At 41.3% G+C, this 26,665-nt stretch overlaps 3 protein-coding genes across 5 annotated transcripts in view; 1 reads left to right on the top strand and 2 right to left on the bottom strand.

Moving 5' to 3' along the window:
• Positions 1–19,757, bottom strand: part of kif9 (kinesin family member 9) — a 44,048-nt gene extending 24,291 nt beyond the window's left edge. The window contains exon 1 of the mRNA XM_035759010.2: positions 19,417–19,757. The gene's annotated coding sequence lies outside the window, so the exon portion shown is untranslated. The remainder of the gene's footprint in view (positions 1–19,416) is intronic.
• On the top strand, positions 1,648–17,463 carry LOC118372975 (zinc finger protein OZF-like). Of its 2 annotated transcripts, none has more exons than XM_035759034.2 (2): positions 1,648–1,950; positions 9,929–17,463. In XM_035759034.2, the coding sequence occupies exons 1-2, from the start codon at positions 1,755–1,757 to the stop codon at positions 11,062–11,064; spliced, it is 1,332 nt and encodes a 443-aa protein (XP_035614927.1). In that variant the 5' UTR covers positions 1,648–1,754; the 3' UTR covers positions 11,065–17,463. The 2 variants fall into 2 exon arrangements, with proteins under 2 accessions (XP_035614927.1, XP_035614918.1); XM_035759025.2 differs by lacking the exon at positions 9,929–17,463 and adding an exon at positions 6,484–8,889 and having other exon boundaries at positions 1,658–1,950.
• A 1,127-nt stretch (positions 19,758–20,884) lies between the features above and the next one.
• Positions 20,885–26,005, bottom strand: LOC118372944 (protein CDV3 homolog). 2 transcript variants are annotated; one of them, XM_052505365.1, is made up of 5 exons: positions 25,538–26,005; positions 23,964–24,040; positions 23,722–23,852; positions 23,392–23,554; positions 20,885–21,035 (listed from the first exon to the last, which is right to left on the bottom strand). In XM_052505365.1, the coding sequence occupies exons 1-5, from the start codon at positions 25,742–25,744 to the stop codon at positions 20,900–20,902; spliced, it is 714 nt and encodes a 237-aa protein (XP_052361325.1). In that variant the 5' UTR covers positions 25,745–26,005; the 3' UTR covers positions 20,885–20,899. The 2 variants fall into 2 exon arrangements, with proteins under 2 accessions (XP_052361325.1, XP_052361326.1); XM_052505366.1 differs by lacking the exon at positions 20,885–21,035 and adding an exon at positions 21,162–23,281 and having other exon boundaries at positions 25,538–26,003.
• Positions 26,006–26,665: the final 660 nt, after the last annotated feature.

The following is a 26,665-nucleotide window of genomic DNA, read 5'->3' as shown; positions in this document are numbered from 1 at the left end:
ACCGTTTGAAAATGTTTAATGTTTAATTGTATTTTTTTATGTTATTTGCCGTACCCACGACGGCATTGCGTGTGTACCGCAGATTGATAATACCTGTTCTACACCAACAAAATAAACATAAAACTCGACATCCCAATTATGATCTGGCTAAAAGTTCTTAAATCAGTTATAGAACCCATTGCCCTCTATGGTTGTGAGGTCTGTGGTCCACTTACCAACCAAGAATTCACAAAATGGGACAAAAAATAATAATTCTACAACCACCTAAAAAAGGAAGCCTTTCCACCACAAAGCCCTCACCAACAGAGAGATTAACCTAGAGAAGAGTCCCCTCAGCTGGTTCTGGGGCTCTGTTCACAAACACAAACAGACCCCACAGAGCAACACAATTAGACCCAACCAAATGATGAGAAAGCGAAAACTGTTTGACACACTGGAAGGAAGCAACTACCTGAGCAAATTTGAATGCAATCTGGCCCTAAACACAGAGTACACAGTGGCAGAATACCTGACCACGTGACTGTCACAAAATTAAGAAAATCCTTGACTATACAGACTCAGTGAGCATAGCCTTGCTATTGAGAGGCCGCCATAGCCTGTCTTCTGAGAGCCAGGTCTGCCTATGTGCACACTGCCCACAAAATGAGGTGGAAACTGAGCTGCACTTCCTAACCTCCTGCCAAATGTATTAGAGATACATATTTCCCACAGATCACACAGACCTACAAAGAATTGGAAAACGAATCAAACATTGATTAACACTCATATCTGCCTTGGTAAGCCTACACGAAAAACAGCCCTTATTTTAAGTGTTTCTAAAATCCCCTATGGGAAAATGAATGGTGTAAAATGAATGGAACCATTTCCCTGTTTGACCTCTAGTGTTATGGGTATTATGACTCATACAGTGGTAATCTATTGCCAGATAAGAGGTGAGAGGAACCGTAGAACATAAAATGCAGGACAACAGGGAGGTGAAATTCAGTCAGGTTGCGTAGACAGATCAGGTCTTAAACCGGTTTATTTTTCTCCACGTCTCTGGCCTGTTTAAAAAAAAAAACTGTTAAACAGCCATCACTAGCACAGTGAGACTGCTGCCTACATAGACTTGAAATGGATCACTAGTCACTTTAGTAATGTAATTTTAATAATGTTTACATATCTTGCATTTCTCATCTCATATGTGTATACTGTATTTTATACCATCTATTGCATCTTGCCTATACTGCTCGATCATTGCTCATCCATATATTTATGCATTCTTATTCCTTTACTTAGATTTGTATATATTAGGTAGTCGTTGTGGAATTGTTAGAAATTGCTGCACTGTTGGAACTAGAAGCACAAGCATTTCGCTACACTTGCAATAACACCTGCTAACCATGTGTAGGTGACCAATAAAATGTGTTTTGATTTGATTGAACTTATTTAAAATGTATATGAAAACATGATATTGGAATGTGTATGGTAGAGGAAACTGTTGAGCATTGTTTACGCTATGATTTAGATCGGGGCTTTATTTGATTAGAAATACAGGAGTTAATGGGTAACATACAGTAAGTGGGGGTAGGTTGGCTGGGACCGGCCTCACACTCCAGTACAGTAAGTGGCAGTGTATGCACCTTTCAGTTGGTTGCGATCCGCAATACAAATGTAAAGAAGAAGTAGCACCTAATTTCCTGTTCCTTAAACACGGATCCGTAGTGACAGCAAAATAACAATACATTCTCTCAACTATCCCTTTCCTCCCTAAAATGTCTAAACTACAGCAGATCAATGTATTTCTCAACGAAAAATTAACAGCAGTTCCTTTGGAGATATCCGTGTTAGTAAAAAAAACGATCGCAGAGCACCAGGAAGAAATCTCCCGTTTGAAACGGGCGAATGCACGTCTACGAAGACTGCTGGATTTGGTTTTCAAACCAGAGATAAAGTTGCATAGATTAGCAGGTTTGTGACTACGTCTCTCTATTTGACATTCATTTGACATTGTAGCCTAATTATAGTCATTTAAATTTGAGGGGCTTTGAGTAATACATAATTTCGCCTAGTCATACACATTTGCGGACAAATTACAATTCCGTCCGGCAGACGGCGCTATTATTCCTATTACGTAGATTAGCCTGCTACATTTACATTCCAATTGGATGCAGATGACAGACTCGTGTCCCTCGGCGCCGGCTCGTACATAAACATCCCCCATTTAAGCTGCAAGGTGTCGATTTCCTGCTTAAATAGCAACAAATGATTGGAACCCCATGAGCTAGTACTTGGTTACATAGCTTTTGGCCAAAATAACGAGAAGCATTCCGTTTTTAGATTATGCATGTTACAGCCTTCTGGTCTGCGAACATCAAAACGCATGCGTCTCATATGGAACGTGTGAGCGCCACCTGCAGATGTTTGTTGGTCGCATGAGTCCGTGGCTCTGTTCAAGGGTGTCAAGTGTGCCAAAGACTGGATATACTGATAAGATATCTCTCCGCCCAAACAATGGAAGTCGTTGTCCACAAACGGCACGGCGGGCTCTCTCATTAATGTATTCCTTTTTTGAATATTCGAGGAGGGTTGTTAACGTCAACCGCCTATAGTCAATCAAGAGAAACGCTATGCTACTAAGCTCATGCTATCAATATGCATAACCATCTGCTGGATGGAAAGAGATTTCCCATAGAGTTGGGCGTCTCGCCTCATCTCTGGTCGTTACGTTAACCATTGTTACTTGTGAAGCTAGCTCGAGCAAAGATTTGTATAACTAAACCAAGAGACCACAGCCTGTCGTTTCCAATGGGAACAAATGAGACATAGTGGACAAGCGAGGAGGGGGCAGAGCTAAGCACGAACTAGCAAGAGCCTATTGGCGCGTTCTAGCACCATCTGCATATTTCCGTTAGGAAACGCCGACTCTGAAGTGCGCCTGTCAAATAACTCAATTCGTCTTTGTTCTTCTTCTAAACAAAATATTTTTAAAGACTTTGGCAAAGGATAAAGTCTACAAACTTTAGTCTGTACTCTGTTCAGATTTTAGTTTTAGAAACAGAAAACTATTGAGATCAAATGTTTCATCGATGAGAAAATTTGCAGAATCTAGGCCAAAATCCATTTCGTTCCATCTTCTCCCACTGCCCACAAGTGGGCTTCCTCACCATATTTGGTGGTGAGTGGAACCGCCAAATATGTGTATCATTGTTATATCTGTGGCTAGAGTACACACAGAATGATAGAGGCCAAAAGGCCATATTAGCATGGGCAGCGCCATGGAGGACTACCACCATTTTAATGTAGTCGACTGGGTGGGACTTTCAACTTCATTGGCTGATCCCTCCTGGTGACCCTGTTGGAGTCATGTCTAACCAGGTCATCGGGATGGATCAGCCAATCATGAAGAAAATGTACTACTTCAATAGCACTGCCCATGCTGTCAGACATTATAAATGGTACATACTGTAAAACTTAGATTAAACGCTGTCTCACGCCTGTCCCTTTTAATATGGCACACATTTCAACAAATGAACAGCTGTTTCAAATAAACACCAAGTCTAAATGAATTGTTTTGAGGTTTAAATGTTCGATTTGTTACATTGAGTAATTAAGAAATGACTGGAAAAATGGCTATCGTTCCGTTTTTATTAGCCCTTGGCTGCAAACAGCTGAGAACTGCTAGACAACTGGCAAGCACAAAAACAGTCAGCAACTTCTGGAGTACGTCTGATCACCTTCTAGTGGTGAAACTAAAAACTGCCAAAAATGCTCAGTCAAAGGAGAATAATTATTCTGTCAAGGAATTTGTTTGTTTTGAAATAGAGGCATACTAAGACAAAACAAACGTAACACTGTGTAAAGGATAACACATCAGTGCAGCAAATTAAGAAATGGATTAAAATGCTGGAAGTGACCTTTGCCTCTCCCGAGTCCATAGGGGAGTTGCAGTGATGGGACAAGATTAACTACCAATTGGATTTCACGAAATTGGAGAGAAAAAGGGGTAAATGTACAACAAAAAGTGAATGCTGGAATTTTAAAAATTAACTTTGCAAATGAGCAAACGCTGTGTGCATTAAGGAAATATAGACACCTGGCTCAAATAGAAGCCGGTCTCTAATAAGCACCTGTTGTTAAGTGGTTTAAGCAAATAATGGGCTATTAATTTACATTTGATGGTATACGAAGATGAGTCCTCTGTCTCTATGGCTAGTACACACTAGCTAGCTAGAGCATACGCTAGCTAGCTAGTACACACTAGCTGTAGTACACACTGGCTAGCTGGTATACACTAGCTGTAGTACACACTAGCTGTAGTACACACCCTTGCTGTTGGTGGCGTGAACACAGAGTTTCTCATCCCAGAGGCGCAACATCTCGAGACTTCTGGGAACACTTGCGAAGCAGACTAGGCTGGCGTTTAGGTTTGGAGAAGTCAATGAGCGAAGTAAAAAAATACTTGTTTAGTTGGTTCTCTCAATCTAAAGGCACAACATTAATTTGAGACAATGTCATAAGTTGAATATGTTATTATTACAACCTTGTGAAAGTGGCAAACTGACAACTTTATATCCAAGGAGTGCCTTTGATTTGATGGCCTGCACATGCGAGACGATTGTTAGACTCGATTACGTGTTTCTGTGCATGAGCTTAGCTAGCCAACATCGCCATGACATTGCCTACAAGCGTGATCGGGGATTTCTATTGTAGAAGCAGTTTCTGCCTATGTTCATACTGTACTGTCTTTGGCGGTAACACACCATCCTCTCTGGCACCATTCGACCTGTCTGAGCTCGTATGCCTCAGAGCGTCTGTGTCCTGAGAAGTTATCTGCTGTAGCCAGACCCTATTGAAGACAACTTGCAGACAAAGGCTTCTCAAAACCATCAATGAGCTTGCTGCACCTTTCTAATAGCAATCTGTCCCAGTCTTCAAAAGCAAACTGCTCTAATTCTTTCATGTTTGAGGGGTGCCCTCCAACTGCTTTTGTGAAAATTAGGGGAATTATCTAAGAAAAGTGCAACGGTGCCAATATACAGTGTACAAAACATTAGGAACACCTGCTCTTTCCATGAGCTTTCCACCAGGTGAAAGCTATGATCCCCTAGTGATCTCACTTAAATCCACTTCAATCAGTGTAGATGAAGGGGAGTAGATATGCTAAAAAAAAAAATGTAAGCCTTGACAATTGAGACATGGATTGTGCTATTTAGAGGGTGAATGGGCAAGACAAAAGATTGAAGAGCCTTTGAACGGGTATGGTAGTAGGTGGCAGGTGCACTGGTTTGAGTGAATCAAGAACTGCAACCATGCTGGGGTTTTCACGCTCAACAGTTTCCGGTGTATATCAAGAATGGTCCACCACCCAAAGCCAACTTGACAACTGTGGGAAGCATTGAAGTCAACATCGGCCAGCATCCTTGTCCATGCCCTGATGAATTGAGGCTGTCTTGAGGGCAAATGGGGGTGCTATTCAATATTAGGAAGGTGTTCCTAATGTTTTGTATATTTGGGTGCAACTGTCGTTACTGACTAAAAGAAAATGTGAGATGTTAGCTCTGCTAGCTAGCCAATTATTATCTGCTCAATAATACTGCAATTACAATATATCATTTTGGCAGAAATATTGTCAGGAAATGTGGTTTTAGGGTCGTTCCATTTTATTTCCATCACTATTTGATTTGAACAAAACTTTCCATATATATTTGCCCATGGTGTCTTTTATCCAACATATCATACTGAAACAGGAGTGGTCAGAAAATGACTATGGACCTGAATGACAAAACATTTAGGAGATAGAGGTGCTCTAAGTTGACCTGGTCAAAAAGTGATCAAAATCAAAGTGATTGTCAATCGTTTTCTATATTTTAGGCCATTTTGTCTTAAATTTGAATGAGTATTTTACTGTTGCAGCACACATTTTGATTGCATATTGTATACTGTGTGCAGAGTTACAGTTTCAAGATATACCATTGTACATGCATTCAAGTTAATTCACGCTGAAATGACTATTATGCATGTTTTTAACCAGCCTGGTCTCAGAGCATTTCATATGATTCTTTACGTTAATCAGAGACACTTCAATTCGTATGATATCTTACGTTTTTTTATGGTATGTTTTAAGTTGTATGATATGTTACAAATTTGCAAAACGCATGACATGTTACGAATTCCATTTTTTTTTTGTGGTAAATGTTAGCTATGTGACTAAGCTAATGTTAATAACTAGGCTATGTGTTAAGGGTTGGAGTTAGCTAACCCTAACAGTTTAAACTAACATGCTAAGTAGCTAAAAAGTAGTAAGTAGTTGAAAAGTTGGTAATTAGCTAAAATTGTCTGTGATGAGATTTGACACTTTGGGTTGCTAGACGATTCCTTTATTGTTTTTTTGTTGTTGCCTCAAGTAGCCTTCTGTCTTATGTAACCATACCAAACCTCCCGGATTTAGGTTTACTATGTTACGTCTTTTCATCATATTTCATCCTTTCTCCTTACCCCCAGACCTCCAGCTGCTCACTCTCACTGAAGAGGATGTTAACCCTGAGCAGCAGCACTGTGAGCAGGAATGGAGTGCCAATCTGGGGCTGCAGGAGTCTGATGCTGAAGAGTCTATGTGGAACTCTATCAATATAACTGTAGAGAACCGGACAAAATCTGATGGCGAGAGCTACAGCGAGTCCGAATCAACCAGTGACTATGAGCCCCCCTCTGACGGTGACAACAGTGAATGTGATCATGTAAATATGGACAATAGAATACGATTGTCAGGGTTAAAGCCTCTTAAATTAAAGCGAGGAAGAGGACGGCCAAGGAAAGAAACTGGGGCGTTGCCTGATTTAAAATGTGATGTGTGCATAAAATGTTTTGCGACAGCAAGTGGTCTGAGAAGGCATCTGCGAAATTGGCACAGTGAAGAGAGACCAATAGGACTGCCAAGGAAAGAAATCAGTGAGTTGTCGGATCTGAAATGTAACGTTTGCGGAAAATGCTTGGCGACGGCACGTAGTCTGAAAAGGCATCTGCAACTCAGGCACAGCGAAGAGAGACCATACATGTGCGACACATGTGGACAATGTTTCGCCTTGAACCGCTATCTGATCCGGCACATGAAGATTCATGCTGATGAGAGACAACATTGCTGCACCAAATGTGGCAAACGTTTCTTTCACAAAGAAAGTCTGAAAAATCATATGGTTAATATTCACGCAGGGCTGGTTTTTAAATGTGATTTGTGTGGAAAATGCTTGTCAACAAAAGGTCGTCTGAAACTGCATCGGCAAAATCACACTGGGGAGAAATCCCATCCTTGCAAAGAATGTGACAAAGCCTTCGACTGCGAGTCTGGCTTGATAAAGCATATGAGGACTCACACTGGGGAGAAACCATTTCAGTGTAAAGAATGTGGCAAATGCTTCGGCGAGAAGGGAAGCCTGACAAAGCATATGATGACTCACACACAGGAGAAACCACATCGCTGCAACGAATGTGGAAGATGCTTCAATCTAAAGGGAAACCTGACTGTGCATATGAGGACACATACGGGGGAGGGAGTTCAATGCCATTTGTGTGGAACTTATTTGAAGTTAGCATCAAGTCTGAAGAGACATCTGCGAACTCACAGAAGAAATATTCACAAAGACTGAAGGTAGAGGAAGTATCAAGAGGACAGCTCTCTGATCACTGCTCTTGGTTAAGGGCACAGTCTGCCATTTGGAAATCTGTTCAATGGTCATTTTAAGAGACGTTACACTTTCAAGTTCAAGTTTGTCAGATGTCACGGAGCTGGGTCAGTCCGTGCCTGCGTTCTGACTTGTTATATTTAAACGGTTTAGGCCTATTGGCTTATGAAATGAATGTATTAAATGTTGTGAGGAGAAACGCAAGTTAGTTTGTTGTCAGATGCCAACATTCAATTGGTTTTGGGCACGCCAAATATCCGCTCTGTCATGCTCCCAGCCTGGTCTCATAGACTAGACGTATTATAGTAAACGTAACTCCTAACCCAGCAAGCCAGCTAGCTAACATTAGCTGCCTAGCTAAAGTTAGCCACACAATATTGGAATTTGTAACGCATAGATTTTTGCAAATTCATAACATATTGTACATTTAGCAAATTCTCATATTACACTAAATGTATGATGGACATCCACGAATCAATACATACCATGCGAAACGTAACATACTAAATGGAGTGTTGCGGATTTACATACAGAATATTACAAACTGCTCAGAGACCAGGCTGATGATCCGCTGCATCTGGAGGTGTGTCCAACAGAGAAGCGCAACTTACCCTGTGTTACTGGGTTCTGTAATGTGGTTGAATCCCAGGGGGGGTGGAAAAATGTTACACAAATCTATTATATGCTTTATGCAAACACGGTTATTGAAGTGTGTGTGTATTTATGAATTGTCAATGTGATTACCTTCTTATGGTTATTGATCATTTCATTCATGTATTTTGACCATTAATTGTGATCGATCAAAAGTGGTACATTCCAAGGTGAGGCTTGAGGGACTTGTACTTAAACCTTGCCATTTCATTGTTGGCCAGACAGAGACAGGGCTAAGGTTCCATGCTGGCCGTAGGGGACGCACTTTTCACGACACTTTGATACGAAGTGATTTTCGTAGCGGGTTAGGAGAGCATTTTCTCTAACCCTAACCTTAACCTCAATCTCCTAACCTGCTGCGGAAAAGTCACGTCGGTGTCGTAAAAAGTGTTTCCCGCTTGCATAAACCAGGCATGATGGAGGCCTGGTTTATTTTGAGCTCTCCACTTATTTGATTTGCCCCCAGTTTGTTTCCTCGGCTTGTTATTTTCCGTTGTACATATGTAAAGAGTGTACAGTTTGCCAACTACTCTACTTCACTGTAAATAAACATCCGCCCCTGGACATTGCACTGCTACTTCTTGTCTGCTTCCTCTCTGAAACCTCCACCTTCAGGGGAGCCTCCGTTACATCAGACATTATCGGAACTCTAACCAGATGAACCAAGTTTTAGTAGATCTAACTATATGCCTTCACTCCAAATGAATGGAAAATATAACAATCAAATCGAACCAGGAAATTATGGTGGCGATATGTTCCATTCATTTGGGATTGAGGTATATAGTTGGATCTAACACAGCAGATTGCCAGAGATGTTGACATATCTCAACATTAGTCAACTTTTCAGTTCAGTGAAATGTCACTTTAATTTCTAATAAATAGAACGTGTTATGATTGAGTGAGTCAGGACAGCTAGGCTACTGGCATGTTCACAAAGCTCTAATGGTGTGTGATGTGGTAACAATGTTGCTATTTAAGGATTAGCAGGTTGAAAACATGTTTTCCTTAGTCTTACACGGTTACTTTATTGGAATAACATTAATTTGTATCCACTGTAGTTTTTGAATCACTGCAGAGTTGTTTCCCGTTTCAGTCACCTCTTTGGTCACGTTAGTGTGGGTAAAATAAAATAAAAACGAAATATTGACAAATAGTGCATCCCACAATGCAGGCGATGTTCAGTAAAATATCAATATCATATGTTCTTACTGGCGACGGTCCTTACCTGTGAGTGTTCTGCTCAAACAACTCGAGGGTGACGTAATCCAGCACGCAAACTAAATTTGTGGGAGTTGTAGTTCACATGATACTTTTAAAAATATTTTTTACTTTCTGAGATGTCTTACTGCTTGAGCATCACATATTTTTATAACAGGCATCGACTATAAATTAATCCACATTTTATTTTTTAGATATAGGCCTATCTAAAAATGACCCCGTTTTTCATTAATTTGATTTTACAATTTTGAATCCCATTGAAAACAATATGGGACTAGATACCCTCAATGAAAGGGGAAAAGACAGTCATTGTCCCACTGTTTTCGGTACTAGCCCTATTTGTCTCTTTTCAGCATTTTAAGTTTTCATCAAATTTCTTCCTTTCTCCTTACCCTCAGACCTCCAGCTGCTCACTCTCACTGAAGAGGAGGTTAACCCTGAGCAGCAGCACTGTGAGCAGGATTGGAACGCCAATCTGGGGCTGCAGGAGTCTGATGCTGAAGAGTCTATATGGAACTCTATCAACATCATAACCGTAGAGAACCGGACAGAATCTGATGGCGAGAGCTACAGCGAGTCCGAATCAACCAGTGACTATGAGCCCCCCTCTGACAGTGACAACAGTGAAAGTGATCAGGTAAATGTGGAGAATAGAATACGATTGTCAGGGTTACAGCCTCTTAAATCAAAGCGAGGAAGAGGACAGCCAAGGAAAGAAACTGGGGCGTTGCCTGATCTGAAATGTGATGTGTGCGGAAAAAGCTTGGCGACAGCACGTAGTCTGAAAAGGCATCACCAAAATCGGCATCTTGAGGAGAGACCAAGAGGAAGGCCAAGGAAAGAAACCAGTGAGTTGCCTGATCTGAAATGTGACGTTTGCGGAAAATGCTTTGTGACAAGAGGTGGTCTACGAATGCATGAGAAAAATAGGCACAGTGAAGAGCGACCATACATGTGCGACATATGTGGCCAAGGTTTTGTCCTGAACTGCTACCTGATCCGACACATGAAGACTCACACTGAGGAGGGACAACATTGCTGTACCGTATGTGGCAAATGTTTCAATCACAAGAATAACCTGAAAAATCATATGGGTACTCATACAGGGCCGACTTTTAAATGTGATTTGTGTGGAAAATGCTTGACAACAAAAGGAAGTCTGAAACAGCATCAGCAAAATCACACTGGGGAGAAATTGTATCCGTGCAAAGAATGTGACAAATCCTTCAATATTAAGGGAAGCCTGATATTGCATATGAGGACTCATACAGGGGAGAAACCATTTCGATGCAAAGAATGTGGCAAGTGCTTCAGCGACAAGGGAACCCTTACAAAGCATATGATGACTCACACAGAGGAGAAACCACATAGCTGCAACAAATGTGGCAAATGCTTCAGTCTAAAGGGAAACCTGACAGTGCATATGAAGGTTCATACAGGGGAGGGCGTTCAATGTCATTTGTGTGGAACTCACTTGAAGTTAGCATCAAGTCTGAAGAGACATCTGCGAACTCACAAAATAAATGCACAATGACTAAGAACACATAACAATGCCCTTTGTGTAAAATGTGTTGCATGGAAGAGACTATTATAAGAGCACATCTCACCGGGCACATACATCTGGTCAACTCTAGTTTTGATTTCAATTAGGTTGAGTTGTCAACTAACATGTGAAATCAACAAAACATTTCACAATTGGATTTAGGTTAATAGTTGGGTGAATAAAATACTATTCACTTACATTGATGACTTCTGGCAAATCCAATCAGTTTTCCACATTGATTCAATGTCATCACATTGATTTGTTGCTGTTGAAATTATGTTTGAACAAAGTTGATTCCACCACTTTTTGTCCAATAGGATGTCACTATAACTTTACCGGGTCACTACTGGGACAAGCCAATTTGCTTACTCTAAGTACTTTAAACAATGCATAAACCTAAAGTGTTGCAGTATAAATGACTATCATTGATAAACATTTAAATATAAGCAAAAACATGTACAGTTGAAGTCGAAAGTTTAAATACACTTAGGTTGGAGTCATTAAAACTCGTTTTTCAACCACTTCACAAATTTCTTGTTAACTACAGTTTTGCCAAGTCGGTTAGGACATTTACTTTATGCATGACACAAGTCATTTTTCCAACAATTGTTTACAGACAGATTATTTCTCTTAATTCACTGTACCACAATTCCAGTGGGTCAGAAGTTTACAAACACTAAGTTGACTGTGCCTTTAAACAGCTTGGAAAATTCCAGAAAATTATGTCATGGCTTTAGAAGCTTCTGATAGGCTAATTGACATCATTTGAGTCAATTGGAGGTTTACCTGTGGATGTATTTCAAGGCCTACCTTCAAACTCAATACCTCTTTGCTTGGCATCATGGGAAAATCAAAAGAAATCAGCCAAGACCTCAGGAAAGAATTGTAGACCTCCACAAGTCTGGTTCATCCTTGGGAGCAATTTCCAAACGCCTGAAGGTACCACGTTCATCTGTACAAACAATAGTACGAAAGTATAAACACCATGGGACCATACAGCCGTCATACTGCTCAGGAAGGAGACGCGTTCTGACTCCTAGAGATGAACGTACTTTGGTGCGAAATGTGCAACAGAACAACAGCAAAGGACCTTGTTAAGATGTTGGAGGAAACGGGTACAAAAGTATCTATATCCACAGTAAAATGAGTCCAATATCGACATAACCTGAACGGACGCTCAGCAAAGAAGAAGCCACTACTCCAAAATCGCCATAAAAAAGCCAGACTACGATTTACAACTGCACGTGGGGCAAAGACTCTACTTTTTGGAGAAATGTCCTCTGGTCTGATGAAACAAAAATAGAACTGTTTGGCCATAATGACCATCATTATGTTTAGAGGAAAAAGGCAGAAGAACACCATCCCAACCGTGAAGCACGGGTGTGGCAGCATCATGTTGTGGGGGTGCTTTGCTGCAGGAGGGACTGGTGCACTTCACAAAATAGATGGCATCATGAGGACGGAAAATTATGTGGATAAATTGAAGCAACATCTCAAGACACCAGTCAGTAAGTTAAAGCTTGGTCACAAATGGGTCTTCCAAAAGGACAATGAGCCTTAGCATACTTCCAAAGTTGTGGCAAAATGGCTTAAGGACAACAAAGTCAAGGTATTGGAGTGGCCATCACAAAGCCCTGACCTCAATCCTACAGAAAATTTGTGGGCAGAACTGAAAAAGCATGTGCGAGCAAGGAGGCCTACAAACCTGACTCAGTTAAACCAGCTCTGTCAGGAGGAATGGGCCAAAATTCACCCAACTTATTGTGTTAAGCTTGTGGAAGTCGAACCAAAACATTTGACCCAAGTTAAACAAGTACTACCAAATACTAATTGAGTGTATGTAAACTTCTGACCCACTGGGAATGTGATGAAAGAAATAAAAGCTGAAATAAATCATTCTCTCTACAATTATTCTGACATTTCACATTCTTAAAATAAAGTGGTGATCCTAACTAACCTAAGACAGGGAATTTGTACTAGGATTAAATGTCGGGAATTGTGGAAAAACTGTGTTTAAACGTATTTGGCTAAGGTGTATGTAAACTTCCGACTTAAACTGTTTGACGTTTTAATGCATTTATTTGCAAATTATGGAGGCCAGTCTCCAGATCTCAACCCCATAGAAAATCTTGGGAAGGAGTTGAAAGTCTGTGTTGCCCAGCAACGGCCCCAAAACATCACTGCTCTAGAGGAGATCTGCATGGAGGAATGGGCCAAAATACCAGCAACAGTGTGTGAAAACCTTGTGAAGATTTACAGAAAATGTTTGACCTCTGTCATTGCCAACAAAGAGTATATAACAAAGTATTGAGAGAAACTTTTGTTATTGACCAAATACTTATTTTCCACCATAATTTTCAAATAAATTCATTTAAAATCCTACAATGTGATTTTCTGGATTTTATTTTCTCATTTTGTCTGTCATAGTACTTTTTTGCCCCACTGTATCTCACTGGTCACCCCCAAAGCAAATTCCTCCTTTGGTCGTCTTTCCTTCCAATTCTCTGATGTATACAGAAAAGAGAGACTGAACCCTGTGGCACACCCATAGAGACTGTCAGAGGTCCGGACAACAGGCCCTCCGATTTGACACACCGAACTCTATCAGAGAAGTAGTTGGTAAACCAGGCGAGGCAATCATTTGAGAAACCAAGGCTGTCGAGTCTGCCAATAAGAATGTTGTGATTGACAGAGTCGAAAGCCTTGGCCAGGTCGATGAATACGGCTGCACAGTAATGTCTCTTATCGATGGCGGTTATGATGTCGTTTAGAACCTTGAGCGTGTCTGAGGTGCACCCATGACCAGCTCTGAAACCAGATTGCATAGCGGAGAAGGTATGGTGAGATTCGAAATGGTCAGTAATCTCTTTGTTAACTTGGCTTTCGAAGACCTTAGAAAGACAGGGTAGGATAGATATAGGTCTGTAGCAGTTTGCGGACACAGTGGACGGATAAAAGACGCATTAGAACACCATGTGTAGACGCATTTCTGAAAATGTGGGCACAATCAGAATGTAGGCAAGATCAAGACAGGATCAGGAACAGCCCTAGCCTTTTGGGGCACTAAGTGAAATTGTGTTGGGCGGAGAGAAGAAAAATACGTTTAAAAGTTAATTTTCTGCAATTCTACAATTTTACGATGGGGCGTAATGAAAATGTGACCATTTTAAAGCAAGTCTGCTGCAATTCTACACATTTTGTATTGTATCACAAATTTCATAGAATTTTACTCATTTTACCATGGGGTGAAGAGAAAAATATGCAGTTTTACAGCTGATTTCCTGAAGGTGTACATACAGTGCCTTGCGAAAGTTTTCGGGCCCCCTTGAACTTTGCGACCTTTTGCCACATTTCAGGCTTCAAACATAAAGATATAAAACTGTATTTTTTTGTGAAGAATCAACAAGTGGGACACAATCATGAAGTGGAACGACATTTATTGGATATTTCAAACTTTTTTAACAAATCAAAAACGGAAAAATTGGGCGTGCAAAATTATTCAGCCCCTTTACTTTCAGTGCAGCAAACTCTCTCCAGAAGTTCAGTGAGGATCTCTGAATGATCCAATGTTGACCTAAATGACTAATGATGATAAATACAATCCATCTGTGTGTAATCAAGTCTCCGTATAAATGCACCTGCACTGTGATAGTCTCAGAGGTCCGTTAAAAGCGCAGAGAGCATCATGAAGAACAAGGAACACACCAGGCAGGTCCGAGATACTGTTGTTGATAGAGGAAAATATAGTTTAGATGGTCAATTATGTATACATTAATGATTAGAAACATTCATGCTAATACTATTATATTATGATTTGAAAAGTATGGGTTCTTAATTGTACTGTTACTGAAAATGTAAGCAGAAATTAATTGTGTCTGTGTCTCCTGGGAAAGTTTTAAAGCAGGGATAAGATAGTACTTCAAACAGATAAGAATGTTTTGGTTGGATTCCATTAGCAGAGAGAAGTATATCCTTTAGGCAGGTTGGAATGTAGTTTATGAGGGGAGTGAAACTATCTCCAGGACCGAATACTACGCCATTGTAAGGCTGGGAGGGGGGGTGTAACTGATGATGTCATTTTATGTCTTCTTCAGATTTAAAATGTAATGTTCTTTGTATTTTGGGTCAGTACTCATCAAGAATAAATGCTGAACTTGTTTTTTAAGACTGGTCTCTTGCTAATTCATGCAAATGATAAACTTACAACTTATCATGAATTAGAAATGAGTGCGAATTTAATTGGTTTTGGCAATAAAACATAAGGGAATTTAAAATTCCTCTATCAGTTGTGAAGAAGTTTAAAGCCGGATTTGGATACAAAAAGATTTCCCAAGCTTTAAACATCCCAAGGAGCACTGTGCAAGCGATAATATTGAAATGGAAGGAGTATCAGACCACTGCAAATCTACCAAGACCTGGCCGTCCCTCTAAACTTTCAGCTCATACAAGGAGAAGACTGATCAGAGATGCAGCCAAGAGGCCCATGATCACTCTGGATGAACTGCAGATATCTACAGCTGAGGTGGGACACTGTCCATAGGACAACAATCAGTCGTATATTGCACAAATCTGGCCTTTATGGAAGAGTGGCAAGAAGAAAGACATATCTTAACCTGTTAGACCTATAGGGGCAGTATTTCATTTTTGGATAAAAAGACGTGCCCGTTTTTAGCGCAATATTTTGTCACGAAAAGATGCTCGACTATGCTTGGAATTGATAGTTTTGGAAGGAAGACACTCTGACGTTTCCAGAACTGCAAAGATTTTCACTGTGAGTGCCATAGAACAAAATCTACAGGCAAAACCAAGATGTTTGAGTGACCAAGAAATCAACAGGATTTCTGGAGGCACGTTTTCCATGATCGCCTTATATGGCTGTGAATGCGACAGGAATGAACGGACACTTCCTATCGTTTCCCCCAGGTGTCTGCAGCATTGTGACGTATTTGTAGGCATATCATTGGAAGATTGACCATAAGAGACTACAATTACCAAGTGTCCCGCACGGTGTCTGCGTGGAAATTGGTGCGCAAAAGTCAGGTACCAGTATTTTTCCATCCGAATCAGAGAAGAATGCACGCTTCCAGGGACGGCATTTCAATGAAGAGATATATGACAAAACACCTTGAGGATTGATTCAAACAACGTTTTCCATGTTTCAGTCGATATTATGGAGTTAATTCGGAAAAAAGTTCGACGTTTAGGTGACTGAATTTTCGGTTAGTTTCGGTAGCCAAATGCATAGTAACAAAACGGAACGTTGTGTCCTACACAAGCATCTTTCAGGAAAAACTGGACATCTGCTATGTAACTGAGAGTCTCCTCATTGAAACATCTGAAGTTCTTCAAAGGTAAATTATTTTATTTGATCCCTTTGCTGGTTTTTGTGAATGTTGCGTGCTAAATGCTAACGCTAAATGCTAAGCTAGCTATCACCACTCTTACACAAATTATTGATTTTCTCTGGTTCTAAAGCATATTTTGAAAATCTGAGACGACAGGATTGTTAAGAAAAGGATAAGCTTGAGGGCAGGCATATTTATTTCATTTCATTTGCAATTTTTAGAAATCGCTAATGTTGCGTTATGGTAATGAGCTTGAGGCTGTAGTCACGATCCCGCATGCGGGATGGGGCGGACTAAGATTAAAGATATACATAAAAATTGTCGTCGTTTAAAGTTTGCCACAAGCCACCTGGGAGACACACCAAACATGTGGAAGAAGGTGCTCTGGTCAGATGAAACCAAAATTGAACTTTTTGGCAACAATGCAAAACGTTATATTTGGCGTAAAAGCAACACAGCTCATCACCCTGAACACACCATCCCCACTGTCAAACGTGGCAGCATCATGGTTTGGGCCTGCTTTTCTTCAGCAGGGACAGGGAAGATGGTTAAAATTGATGGGAAGATGGATGGAGCCAAATACAGGACCATTCTGGAAGAAAACCTGATGGAGTCTGCAAAAGACCTGAGACTGGGACGGAGATTTGTCTTCCAACAAGACAATGATCCAAAACATAAAGCAAAATCTACAATGGAATGGTTCAAAAATAAACATATCCAGGTGTTAGAATGGCCAAGTCAAAGTCCAGACCTGAATCCAATCGAGAATCTGTGGAAAGAACTGAAAACTGCTGTTCACAAATGCTCTCCATTCAACCTCACTGAGCTCGAGCTGTTTTGCAAGGAGGAATGGGAAAAAATGTCAGTCTCTCGATGTGCAAAACTGATAGAGACATACCCCAAGCGACTTACAGCTGTAATCGCAGCAAAAGGTGGCGCTACAAAGTATTAACTTAAGGGGGCTGAATAATTTTGGACGCCCAATTTTTCCGTTTTTGATTTGTTAAAAAAGTTTGAAATGTCCAATAAATGTCGTTCCACTTCATGATTGTGTCCCACTTGTTGTTGATTCTTCACAAAAAAATACAGTTTTATATCTTTATGTTTGAAGCCTGAAATGTGGCAAAAGGTCGCAAAGTTCAAGGGGGCCGAATACTTTCGCAAGGCACTGTAAATCAAGTGATGTCTATTTATTTGTTTAAATAAACAAATAAATAATATCCTGGCCAGAAAAAGAATCTCCGTCGTTCATTGAAGTTGATGGGTCATTTATAACAGCACCTTTCGATATAGCCATTCATTTCAATTACTATTTCACTGGTAAAGTGAAAATGACAACATTGAACAGTGAATCATTATATTTGCATAAAATATCTAATAAAAAAAGAGGATTGCTGTTTTGTGTATGGTCAAGTTAGGGTGGGAGAGGTGGAAAAACTATTGTTAACCATCAATAATGATGAGCCACCAGGTACAGACAACTTTGATGGGAAACTATAGAGAATGGTAACAGACTGTATTGCCACCCTTATTTGCTATGTCTTTAACCAAAGCCTAAAGGAGTGTGTGTCCACAGGCATGGAAGGAAGCTAAATCATTTCCACCACCTAAAAATAGTAAAGCATCCTTTGTTGTCTCTAACAGCTGACCAATCAGTTTTCTGCCTGTACTTACTAAACAAATGGAGAGAATTGTGTTTGACCAAATACAATGCTATTTTTCAGAGAACAAGTTAACTACTGACTTTCAGCATGCATATAGAGAAGGGAACTCAACTTGATTTTGTAAAATGAATTATGTGAGAAATGGCAGTGAAATAAATGATAATGAACTTCACAGGGTGGTGAAAGTGCACGTTGATGAGCTTGATGCTTAGTTCCAATAAATATGGAAGGTCTTATTCTGGTGACATGATGATCGATGCTTGACCGCCGTTTGACAAAAAAAAAATGTGGGGTTCTTAAATTTATTCAGCCTGGGACCCAAATGAGAAATTCTGTGTTTTCCTGGGACCCAAGCTTAGGAAAATATGTTTTAGACATAAGGGCAATGAAATGTACCAATATTGATGTATAGTAATATAGACAAAAACAAATAACAAATGAAATATCCATATAAATATATATTAATGTTTTTTTATCCCCCATTAAAAAAATTCTTACATATCCATCTAGGTTGGAAGTGTTGCTGGTAAAAATACAATAAATAATTTTCATTCTGAACTGGAATAAACGGATTGATCACATCACAGAACACACACAGGCGTTTTGATAGTGCAACCCTAAGTAACAGTACAGATGAAAAATGATCAGGCCTACTGTAATCTTACTGTATAAATGATTGTTGAAAGTCTAGGTTGGAACTGTTGCTGTTAAAACACAATACATATTTTTATTCTGAACTGGAATAAACTGATTGATCACATCACACAGATGGAGAACAGAAAACCCACACACAGTCCTAATGAGAGCATGTCTATTCTGGGCTCTGTTGTTGACAGTACAACACTGCTCAGCCTTGAAACTGCTTATGTACTTGTTTTTTTAAAGTATGCCAGAGTTGAGAACCCTGACTTGCATAGGTATGTGGTGCCAAACTGGACCAGAACATCTACTGCTTTCTCAGTCAGGCAAGAGACCGCTTCATGCTGTAGATGAGCAACCCAGAACTGTGTGAGTGTGTTTGCCTCAAAAAAGCATTTTGCTTCAATCAGTTTGTTCCGGTTAAGAATAACAATTAACAGAAACAGTTCCAACCTAGACTAGTTTTCAACAATAATTTCTACAGTAAGATGTACCGTACCGTAGGCCTGATCATTTTTTCATTTTCATCTGTACTGTTACTGGGACTATCAGTAGCTGGCTTGCTTTGGCGAATGATAGCTATTAGCTGTATACAAGGCCAGGGGATTGTTTGAAAGAGAAACTCACATCTACTACTATGAGAGGTAGCTAGTACTCACTTATCATCATCACCTGTTATAAAATTACAACAATACCTTGCTAGCTGACTTTTCCACTGTCGAAGCACTGTTTCCTGAACCATTCTGCCCTGTTCTGAAAGAACTCCCTGGGTTTACCGTCATGCTGTGGATGTTTGGTCAGGACGTGTCGTTTTTATTCATTTGTTCGTTATGAGAGACTCATTACTAAGCACTTCCACACACAAAACACACTGGGCGCTCCTCGTTATAAGTTTGTATGAAAAAAGAGATAAATTCATCGCTGTATATGCGTTTCATGACAATTGAACTGAGTCACAATTTGTGTCCATTTGACCACAGCGGTGAGTGATGGCGAGTGGGAATGGCAAACATTGCATCATCTGTTGCTGAACGACAGGGTTGCAATCGTGTGTGTCGCGGACTGATCTCCAAGAAAACTGCAGGGGGAAAAAATCAGTTAAACCCGCGAAACACATCAATTGTCATAAAACACATCTCCCTCTCACACTCGCTCAGCTGGCAAACAGCAGAGAGCGCAGATGCACTTGGCCAACTCAATTCCAGTAATTAATGAGATAATTATACAATTTAACTCTGACACGTCGCGACCCAACCCATACTTTAAGAAAGGCTGACGTAGACTAGCCTACCCATACCCACACAGCCTACTTGCGCTGTAGCTGCGAGCTGTTGGCTAGTGAACGTGCCAACACGAGTAGACACATTTGCCATTTACTTTTTTTGAGAACTATCGGTACAGTTGAAAATGTGATGGAAACACATTGAACTTTAGATTTGTATTTTGTGTACAGTACGTCATCACGCACTGATGTTTTTTTTATCCGCAACAAGTCATTTGTTGATTGTTTATTAGGTGTGAGTAAAATGTAATACATATTGGTAGCTACATATGGGTTATTGTAGGGAATTTCTAAGCTTGCAATTTTAGAGGTATTATCTGTGTCCGAGAAACAGAACCTTAATGAGCAAGTAACCCAGACACCAGTCATGGGGTCAATGTCAGGTGCATTTGACTGCTTGGCATGGTGTTTACAAGGTAATGTATGTACTCATGTACATGTAGTCTGATCCTTGTCATTGAGGCTGGTGGGAGGACGAGCTCATTGTACTGGCTGGAATGGAATTAATGGTACAGAGTCAAACGTGGTTTCATGTTTGATACCTTTCCATTTATTCCATTCCAGTAGCTCCTCCCACCAGCATCCACTGGTGCGTCTGTCTCTCTCCCAACTTCACTCCTTGACTTTCTGTTTACCACTCAAACGCGCCCATTGGGGGAGCCACAACGGGGTTTTCCACATTAGTTAAGCATTTGCATCTGATGTAAACTTTGACACAGCCAGAGATTTACTTATCCTTTACACCTGTCGCAGTCTTTGGCTCAGTACAGTTGTGGCTAGATAGAGCACTTTCAACCTGCGACGTTAAGTAACATACCGATTCAGGTAACAGATCACAGCTGGTGAGGTGAACCCTCAAAAACATTAAATTACTTTAAAGATCTCAAAACACCACTTTAGATACAACTGTCCCCCAAGATGGCGTACTGGTTACCGAGCTCCAACTGCTGCAGGGAGGCCCCACTGCCGCCTTCCTCTCGGCCACGGTTCTTGTGCTTCACCACCTCAAAGGTCTTCTCCATCTCCCTGTCTCTGAAACCCGAGCATTGGATATATTAATTCAACACACTGTTTCTCAGTGTGGCCTTATGTGAACATCTAGCCTACCCGTGAAATAAACAGTCACTTTTAAGTTAAGAACTCAGACAAAGACACCCATCACAAAGATCACCGTTTATTTTGTGTTAAACTAGTCTTCGATAACAGTTCTGAGTAGAAATGTTCGCTACTTCCACCCACAACGTGTAGGCAGGGGTCCACAGGATGCTTTGTGTGCTACAGTGCCCTCCACAACTCTGGCCATCCATTTGCAAATTTTAAGTTCCATTACATTTCAAATTACTTCAACAGAAATATCTGAACACAACTCCAGCAATTCTTAGTTCTAACCCTCTGTTCAACCTAAGGAAATGCAAACATGGTTATTCTAATCTAAACCACCTGACCTTTCTATTTTACCGCATCGGTTCATGAGAGGAGACAGTGGTCAGGTGGTTTGGAGCCCAAGCTGAGAGATAGCAGGCACTGACTGAAACTCTCCAGGACCAGGGATACATGTCATCGATCTGCTCTAAAGATTTCAATAAGTACAGAAACAATACACCTCATATTTGGAGAAGGAGCTTTGAGAGCAACTAACTATGGGGAGGATGGAGAAAGGGGGTTGAGTTCCATTCTGCAGATTAGGGTAAACTTGAATGTCTTGCACTGAAGCAATTCAATGAATATAGGCAAAAGCAAACATATGTACTCAAAAATAGACAGCAGTATGACAGGCCATACTTACTGTGGTCAATTACAGGCATTGGGTACAGAAGGGTCATTTTTGGGACGCTGTAGCTAGTGTCTTTGCACCTGTAACAATATGTCAGTCTATTTTTCATATCCCACCTCTACACAATGACGTAAGTTCACGAACACTGGTGGAAACAAAGCCCTCCAAAGTAAAACACAAAAAGAGCAGAATCCTCAGAATCCTGTAAAAAGTCAAAACATCTACCAAAGGAATGACTTCAGATTAGAAAGGAGGAGCTTTAATAACGGTTTGCCAATGTTAACAATCAAATTTTAAAAGAGATGGGGCGCAAGTCAAACAGTGGATATGAAGGACAGTTAGTCAGTATAATATTCTGACAAACTACAACTCAGCACTACATTCTTGAAGAGGAAAGGAGGTTGGTTTATCTTTAAGTTGCGAGATCCAAGAGGCTGGCAACATACCATGAGACAACGAGCAAGTTTCTCTGGAGAACGAAGCAGTTTCCCTCTCTCGCTCTTTACAGTAAGGCCACTTTTAAATAGTCATTCTAAATGAGGACCATAACTTCTCTCCTGTGTCCACAGATCTTCGCAGGAGTCCCATTCTTGAGGAAAACAAAATCTTCAAGTTTCTAAGTGAAAGAGCCTGGTGGTCTTCTCGTCTGCAGGCCTGGTGTTTGCCCCACTCACCACCAAGAGCCAAAGCCCGCTCAACATGGTCACCACAGCTGTGACTGAGGTAGTCTCCCCTCACGTGCCCAAACCATAACTCAAACACACCAACCAACCATGTGCAGTTTGGGTTATAACGATCTCGCAAAAAAATAGATCTATTCGCAACAGTTCGTAAATTCTTCTCGCACTATTTTTTTTGTCTTCTTCGATCCTCTGTGGCTTTATAATCAAAGCAAGTTGAAGTCCAGAGAGAAGTTGTACCACACAACTGCTGCTCTGAAAACAATCCACAAAAGACAACCGTACGTTGTCATTTGCTGTTGTTGATGCTGCAGTGTCATTCATATGGGTGTATCATATAGATTTTATATTTTTTTGTTTCAGTTAATCACTTGCCACAGCACTTTTGGATGTAGTCCTTCAGTTTTGCCAACCAGGTGCTTTGTGTATGTACTGTATATAATGCATGTAGATGTAAAGTGTGTCAGTTTATATGGTTCACTGTGTGAGGTGTATGAGAGAGTGTATGTATAATGTATGTATTGTACGGTGGTGTGAGGGAGAGAAGGTCCAGTGTGGTGGTGGCAGCAGCGCCAGCATTCGTTGTCAGGACTGCGCTGTAGTTAGGTACACACAGCTGTAGTTCAGCTCCCTCTGGCGGCTGGGCAAGACCACGCTGGATGGGCGGGGGAGGGGAGGGGGGGGTTGGGGTGTGCTACTTGTCCCCCAAGATGGCGTACTGGTTACCGAGCTCCAACTGCTGCAGGGAGGCCCCACTGCCGCCTTCCTCTCGGCCACGGTTCTTGTGCTTCACCACCTCAAAGGTCTTCTCCATCTCCCTGTCTCTGAAACCCGAGCATTGGATATATTAATTCAACAAACAAAGACATTTCTACACTATGTGTGCCCACCTTTGCATGCGTGTAAGATGAGTGATATTTAGAGGTGCACTGACCTGCGTGTCTCAACATGCTTGGAGCCGGCCCCGAGTGAGGGGAACTGTGTGTCGCTGAAGATCTCAGGGGGCCCCTGATTGGGGCCACGCTTGGTAGTGGTCAGTCGGGCCCCTGGGGGGCGGTACACCCCAGAAGGCTTTGACTCAGGCACCTCTTCCACCTCTGTAGAGACGAGAGCAGGGAAGAGAACCAGTCAGTGAAAACGGGGGCAAGGCTCATTAGTAGTCCACATTAATTGTCAAAACTACAGTGTCTATATGGGAGTAACACTTCAATACTACAATTAAGGGTGTGGAATTAATACACAGTGCGGAGTGAGATATACCCACCAACAGAGGCAGCGGCAGGTTGCGGGGCACCGGACTTGTTCCAAGGCCCAGACATTTTGTCTCCACTGACCAGGATGATCTCGCCATCTTCACCGACCTCCTCCTCATACTCCTCTTCCTCCTTCTCATCACTGCCACAACCACCAGAGAAAACAGTCAACAAAAAACATGCAACTAGTACAAACTTTTAACATGTCATTAGTGCCTACTGAATGAATGCAACCCCCCCCATTCAGCCTTACCTTATCTGGAGAGCCTGCAGCCTGAGTCCGCTGTAGTCCACCTCCTTCGCCTCAAACTCCTTCCACTCCTCATCCTCCTGCAGACAGAGCAACGCTCATCAGTTACACAACCCACCGACTGATGGTTTAGCAATCCAAGGGTGTGTTCGAAAATTCAATCTTGAGTGCCCTGGGCGTTCATACATTCAGAGCGTGGTCAGATTGTAAATTCACAACGTTTCGCTCCAGAGCGTACACTGGACACTCTGGCTGAGGAGTAGGTTTGAGCAGAGTGTTCAGACCTCTCAACGGCAGTCAAGCACCCAAGCCAAATGGTTAACGTTGGCTAACTACTTCCAAACAAATGAGAACACCTCAGACTATTTTACAAGCCCTTGCAGAGCTGGTTAGGCCGTTTTCACATTATTCAGAGCGTTGGTGACCAACTGTGCTGCTGGCAACAATTGAATTACGCATTTTTGCAGACACTGGCCATATTCAACGGGTGTTGTGCGTTCTTAAATTCATCAGTTATTATGCGCTTTGGCACACTCAGACAAGAGTGCTCGGAAATTGGAGTATATGCCCAGAGTGAATTTGCCAACGCACCCCAAGGACTCATACATTTGTGTCTTATCAATCTCAATTGATCATGCAAACTTGGCCATCAAAAGGAACGTTTGTCAAGGGTACAAATAAAATACAAACTTGGATCTAGATACTGGCCACGCCCTAATTTGGCAGACTCAAAACGTTATTACAACATCCCTGGAACGTGTCAACCTCAGAACCATGTTACCTGCATAAAATGCTAGCTACTAGTAACCTTATCGCCAGTAAATTCTACTCTTTGTGCTTTTGTCTGCACAAAGAAAGGTTCTAAGTTTAACAGCTGTAGTCCAGTCCCCATTTTCCAGGCCTAACCACCTGAACCCTCAGACGAATATTGCAGGCCTAAGCATCTAGCGAATGAGGCCAAATAGCTCGTACGTTAACGTTACTCGTCTTCCAATTTGACAGATGTCAAAATTAATTAGCTAGTTAGTAAGCTAGTTATATTTGCATTCGTCATGACGCATGTTACTACAACGCTGGCAATATTTTCCAATAATATTCAAATTCTTCACGAGCCATGTTGCTGGCTAGCTAACTAATGTTACGCCAGTCATAATCCAATGTGTGCCAGTTTTCACCTCTCGAAAACATTCTAGCCACACTGTTTGCCAGTTAGCTATCGTTGATCAATCGCGAAAGCCGACACTGGCGCGGCCTAAAGTCATCGAGAAATGTCTGCTCACCGTCTGGAATACATCGTGAGTTTGCAGTCTAGCTAAGTTAGCGAACTCAATTATTGGATTGCTCTTTTAAGTACCTAACCAATTGGCTAGTTAGCTAACTAAAACGTACATATTTCTCTCCATAAATCATGTGTGAGGCCGGTGTAATAACTAGCCAGCCATTGTGTATTACCAAACAGTCATGGCATGAGTCATCATCGTTATCAGGCAAACTAGCTAGCAAACATATTGACTTGGCTAGTAGTAGCAAGTAGCTTGCTGGCTAACTAGTACTAGCGCGGCGCTAGCTAACGTTACCTTCTCCGGCTGCGCATCTTGATTTTCGTTTTTCGTGCCCGACTTCTCCTTTTCCTTCTTGTTCTTTTTCAATACAATTGGTGTGGGACCAACTGGAGCTTCTTTTCCCTTACCTCCCTTTTCTTTCTTCTTCTTTTTATCCCTCTTGGCAAAGAAGTCATCCAGGCTCTTCTCCGGAGCAGCACCACAAGTCTCTACATCCGCCATCTTCTTTCAGAAACAAACGCTATGCAAGGACAATCGTAAATTTCACAACGTCTCTATAATTCAGTTGAAGGGGAGGGATTAAATTGTTATTCGACCAGAGCAATCAAAGAATTTCCCTTCTAGCGTAAAAAAGAAAATGTAGCTACTGTCTGACCGCCTGTCTTTCAATGTGCCACATTACCAATCTTTGGGGGCTGCGCTCGCTCACTGCTATTTGACAGGCAAACCGGATGTACAGCCAATACATACTTTCCAGGATGCCCCGGATGAACATGAACAGAAACACAATGGACATGATGAAGAACCAATTAACTGCAAATAAAAACCACTTTAACCAATGAAATTGCATGTCTTTTTTATCGCCCTATCACAGTAGCCTGGTAGTAATCTGATACCACACCATGAGGTCTACGGTTAGTAGTGTGGTCCTCACTGATCAATTGATTGTATTGATCATTGACCAGTTGATCATGGAACCAGAGAGCAGCACTTAAACAAATCTTTATTTTATTAATGAGTTTTCTTGTTTTCTCAAAGCCGGCATTCCAAGTCATTACAGTAGAATCAAATTTCAAATATATTTTTTTATATAGCCCTTCGTACATCAGCTGATATCTCACAGTGCTGTACAGAAACCCAGCCTAAAACCCCAAACAGCAAGCAATGCAGGTGTTGAAGCACGCTGGCTAGGGAAAACTCCCTAGAAAAGCCAAACCCTAGGAAGAAATCTAGAGAGGAACCAGGCTATGAGGGGTGGCCAGTCCTCTTCTGGCTGTGCCGGGTGGAGATTATAACAGAACATGGCCAAGATGTTCAAATGTTCATAAATGACCAGCATGGTCAAATAATAATAATCACAGTAGTTGTCGAGGGTGCAGCAAGTCAGCACCTCAGGAGTAAATGTCAGTTGGCTTTTCATAG

The sequence above is a fragment of the Oncorhynchus keta genome, chromosome 4, assembly GCF_023373465.1.
Source record: "Oncorhynchus keta strain PuntledgeMale-10-30-2019 chromosome 4, Oket_V2, whole genome shotgun sequence".
In the NCBI taxonomy this organism is placed as follows: domain Eukaryota; kingdom Metazoa; phylum Chordata; class Actinopteri; order Salmoniformes; family Salmonidae; genus Oncorhynchus; species Oncorhynchus keta.
Note: the sequence above shows the minus strand (reverse complement) of the source record. Positions and strands in the feature narration are given on the sequence as shown.

What these genes read in the sequence shown, in the direction of transcription:
- LOC118372975 (XM_035759025.2), top strand. Translation starts at nt 1,755, where the DNA reads ATGTCTAAACTACAGCAGATCAATGTATTTCTCAACGAAAAATTAACA. An exon ending in AAAGTTGCATAGATTAGCAG is followed by an intron (nt 1,951 to 6,483) that starts GTTTGTGACTAC and finishes CCTTACCCCCAG; the next exon opens with ACCTCCAGCTGCTCACTCTC.
- LOC118372944 (XM_052505365.1), bottom strand. Translation starts at nt 25,744, where the DNA reads ATGGCGGATGTAGAGACTTGTGGTGCTGCTCCGGAGAAGAGCCTGGAT. An exon ending in AAGATGCGCAGCCGGAGAAG is followed by an intron (nt 24,041 to 25,537) that starts GTAACGTTAGCT and finishes CTCTGTCTGCAG; the next exon opens with GAGGATGAGGAGTGGAAGGA. An exon ending in ACCTGCCGCTGCCTCTGTTG is followed by an intron (nt 23,555 to 23,721) that starts GTGGGTATATCT and finishes TCGTCTCTACAG; the next exon opens with AGGTGGAAGAGGTGCCTGAG.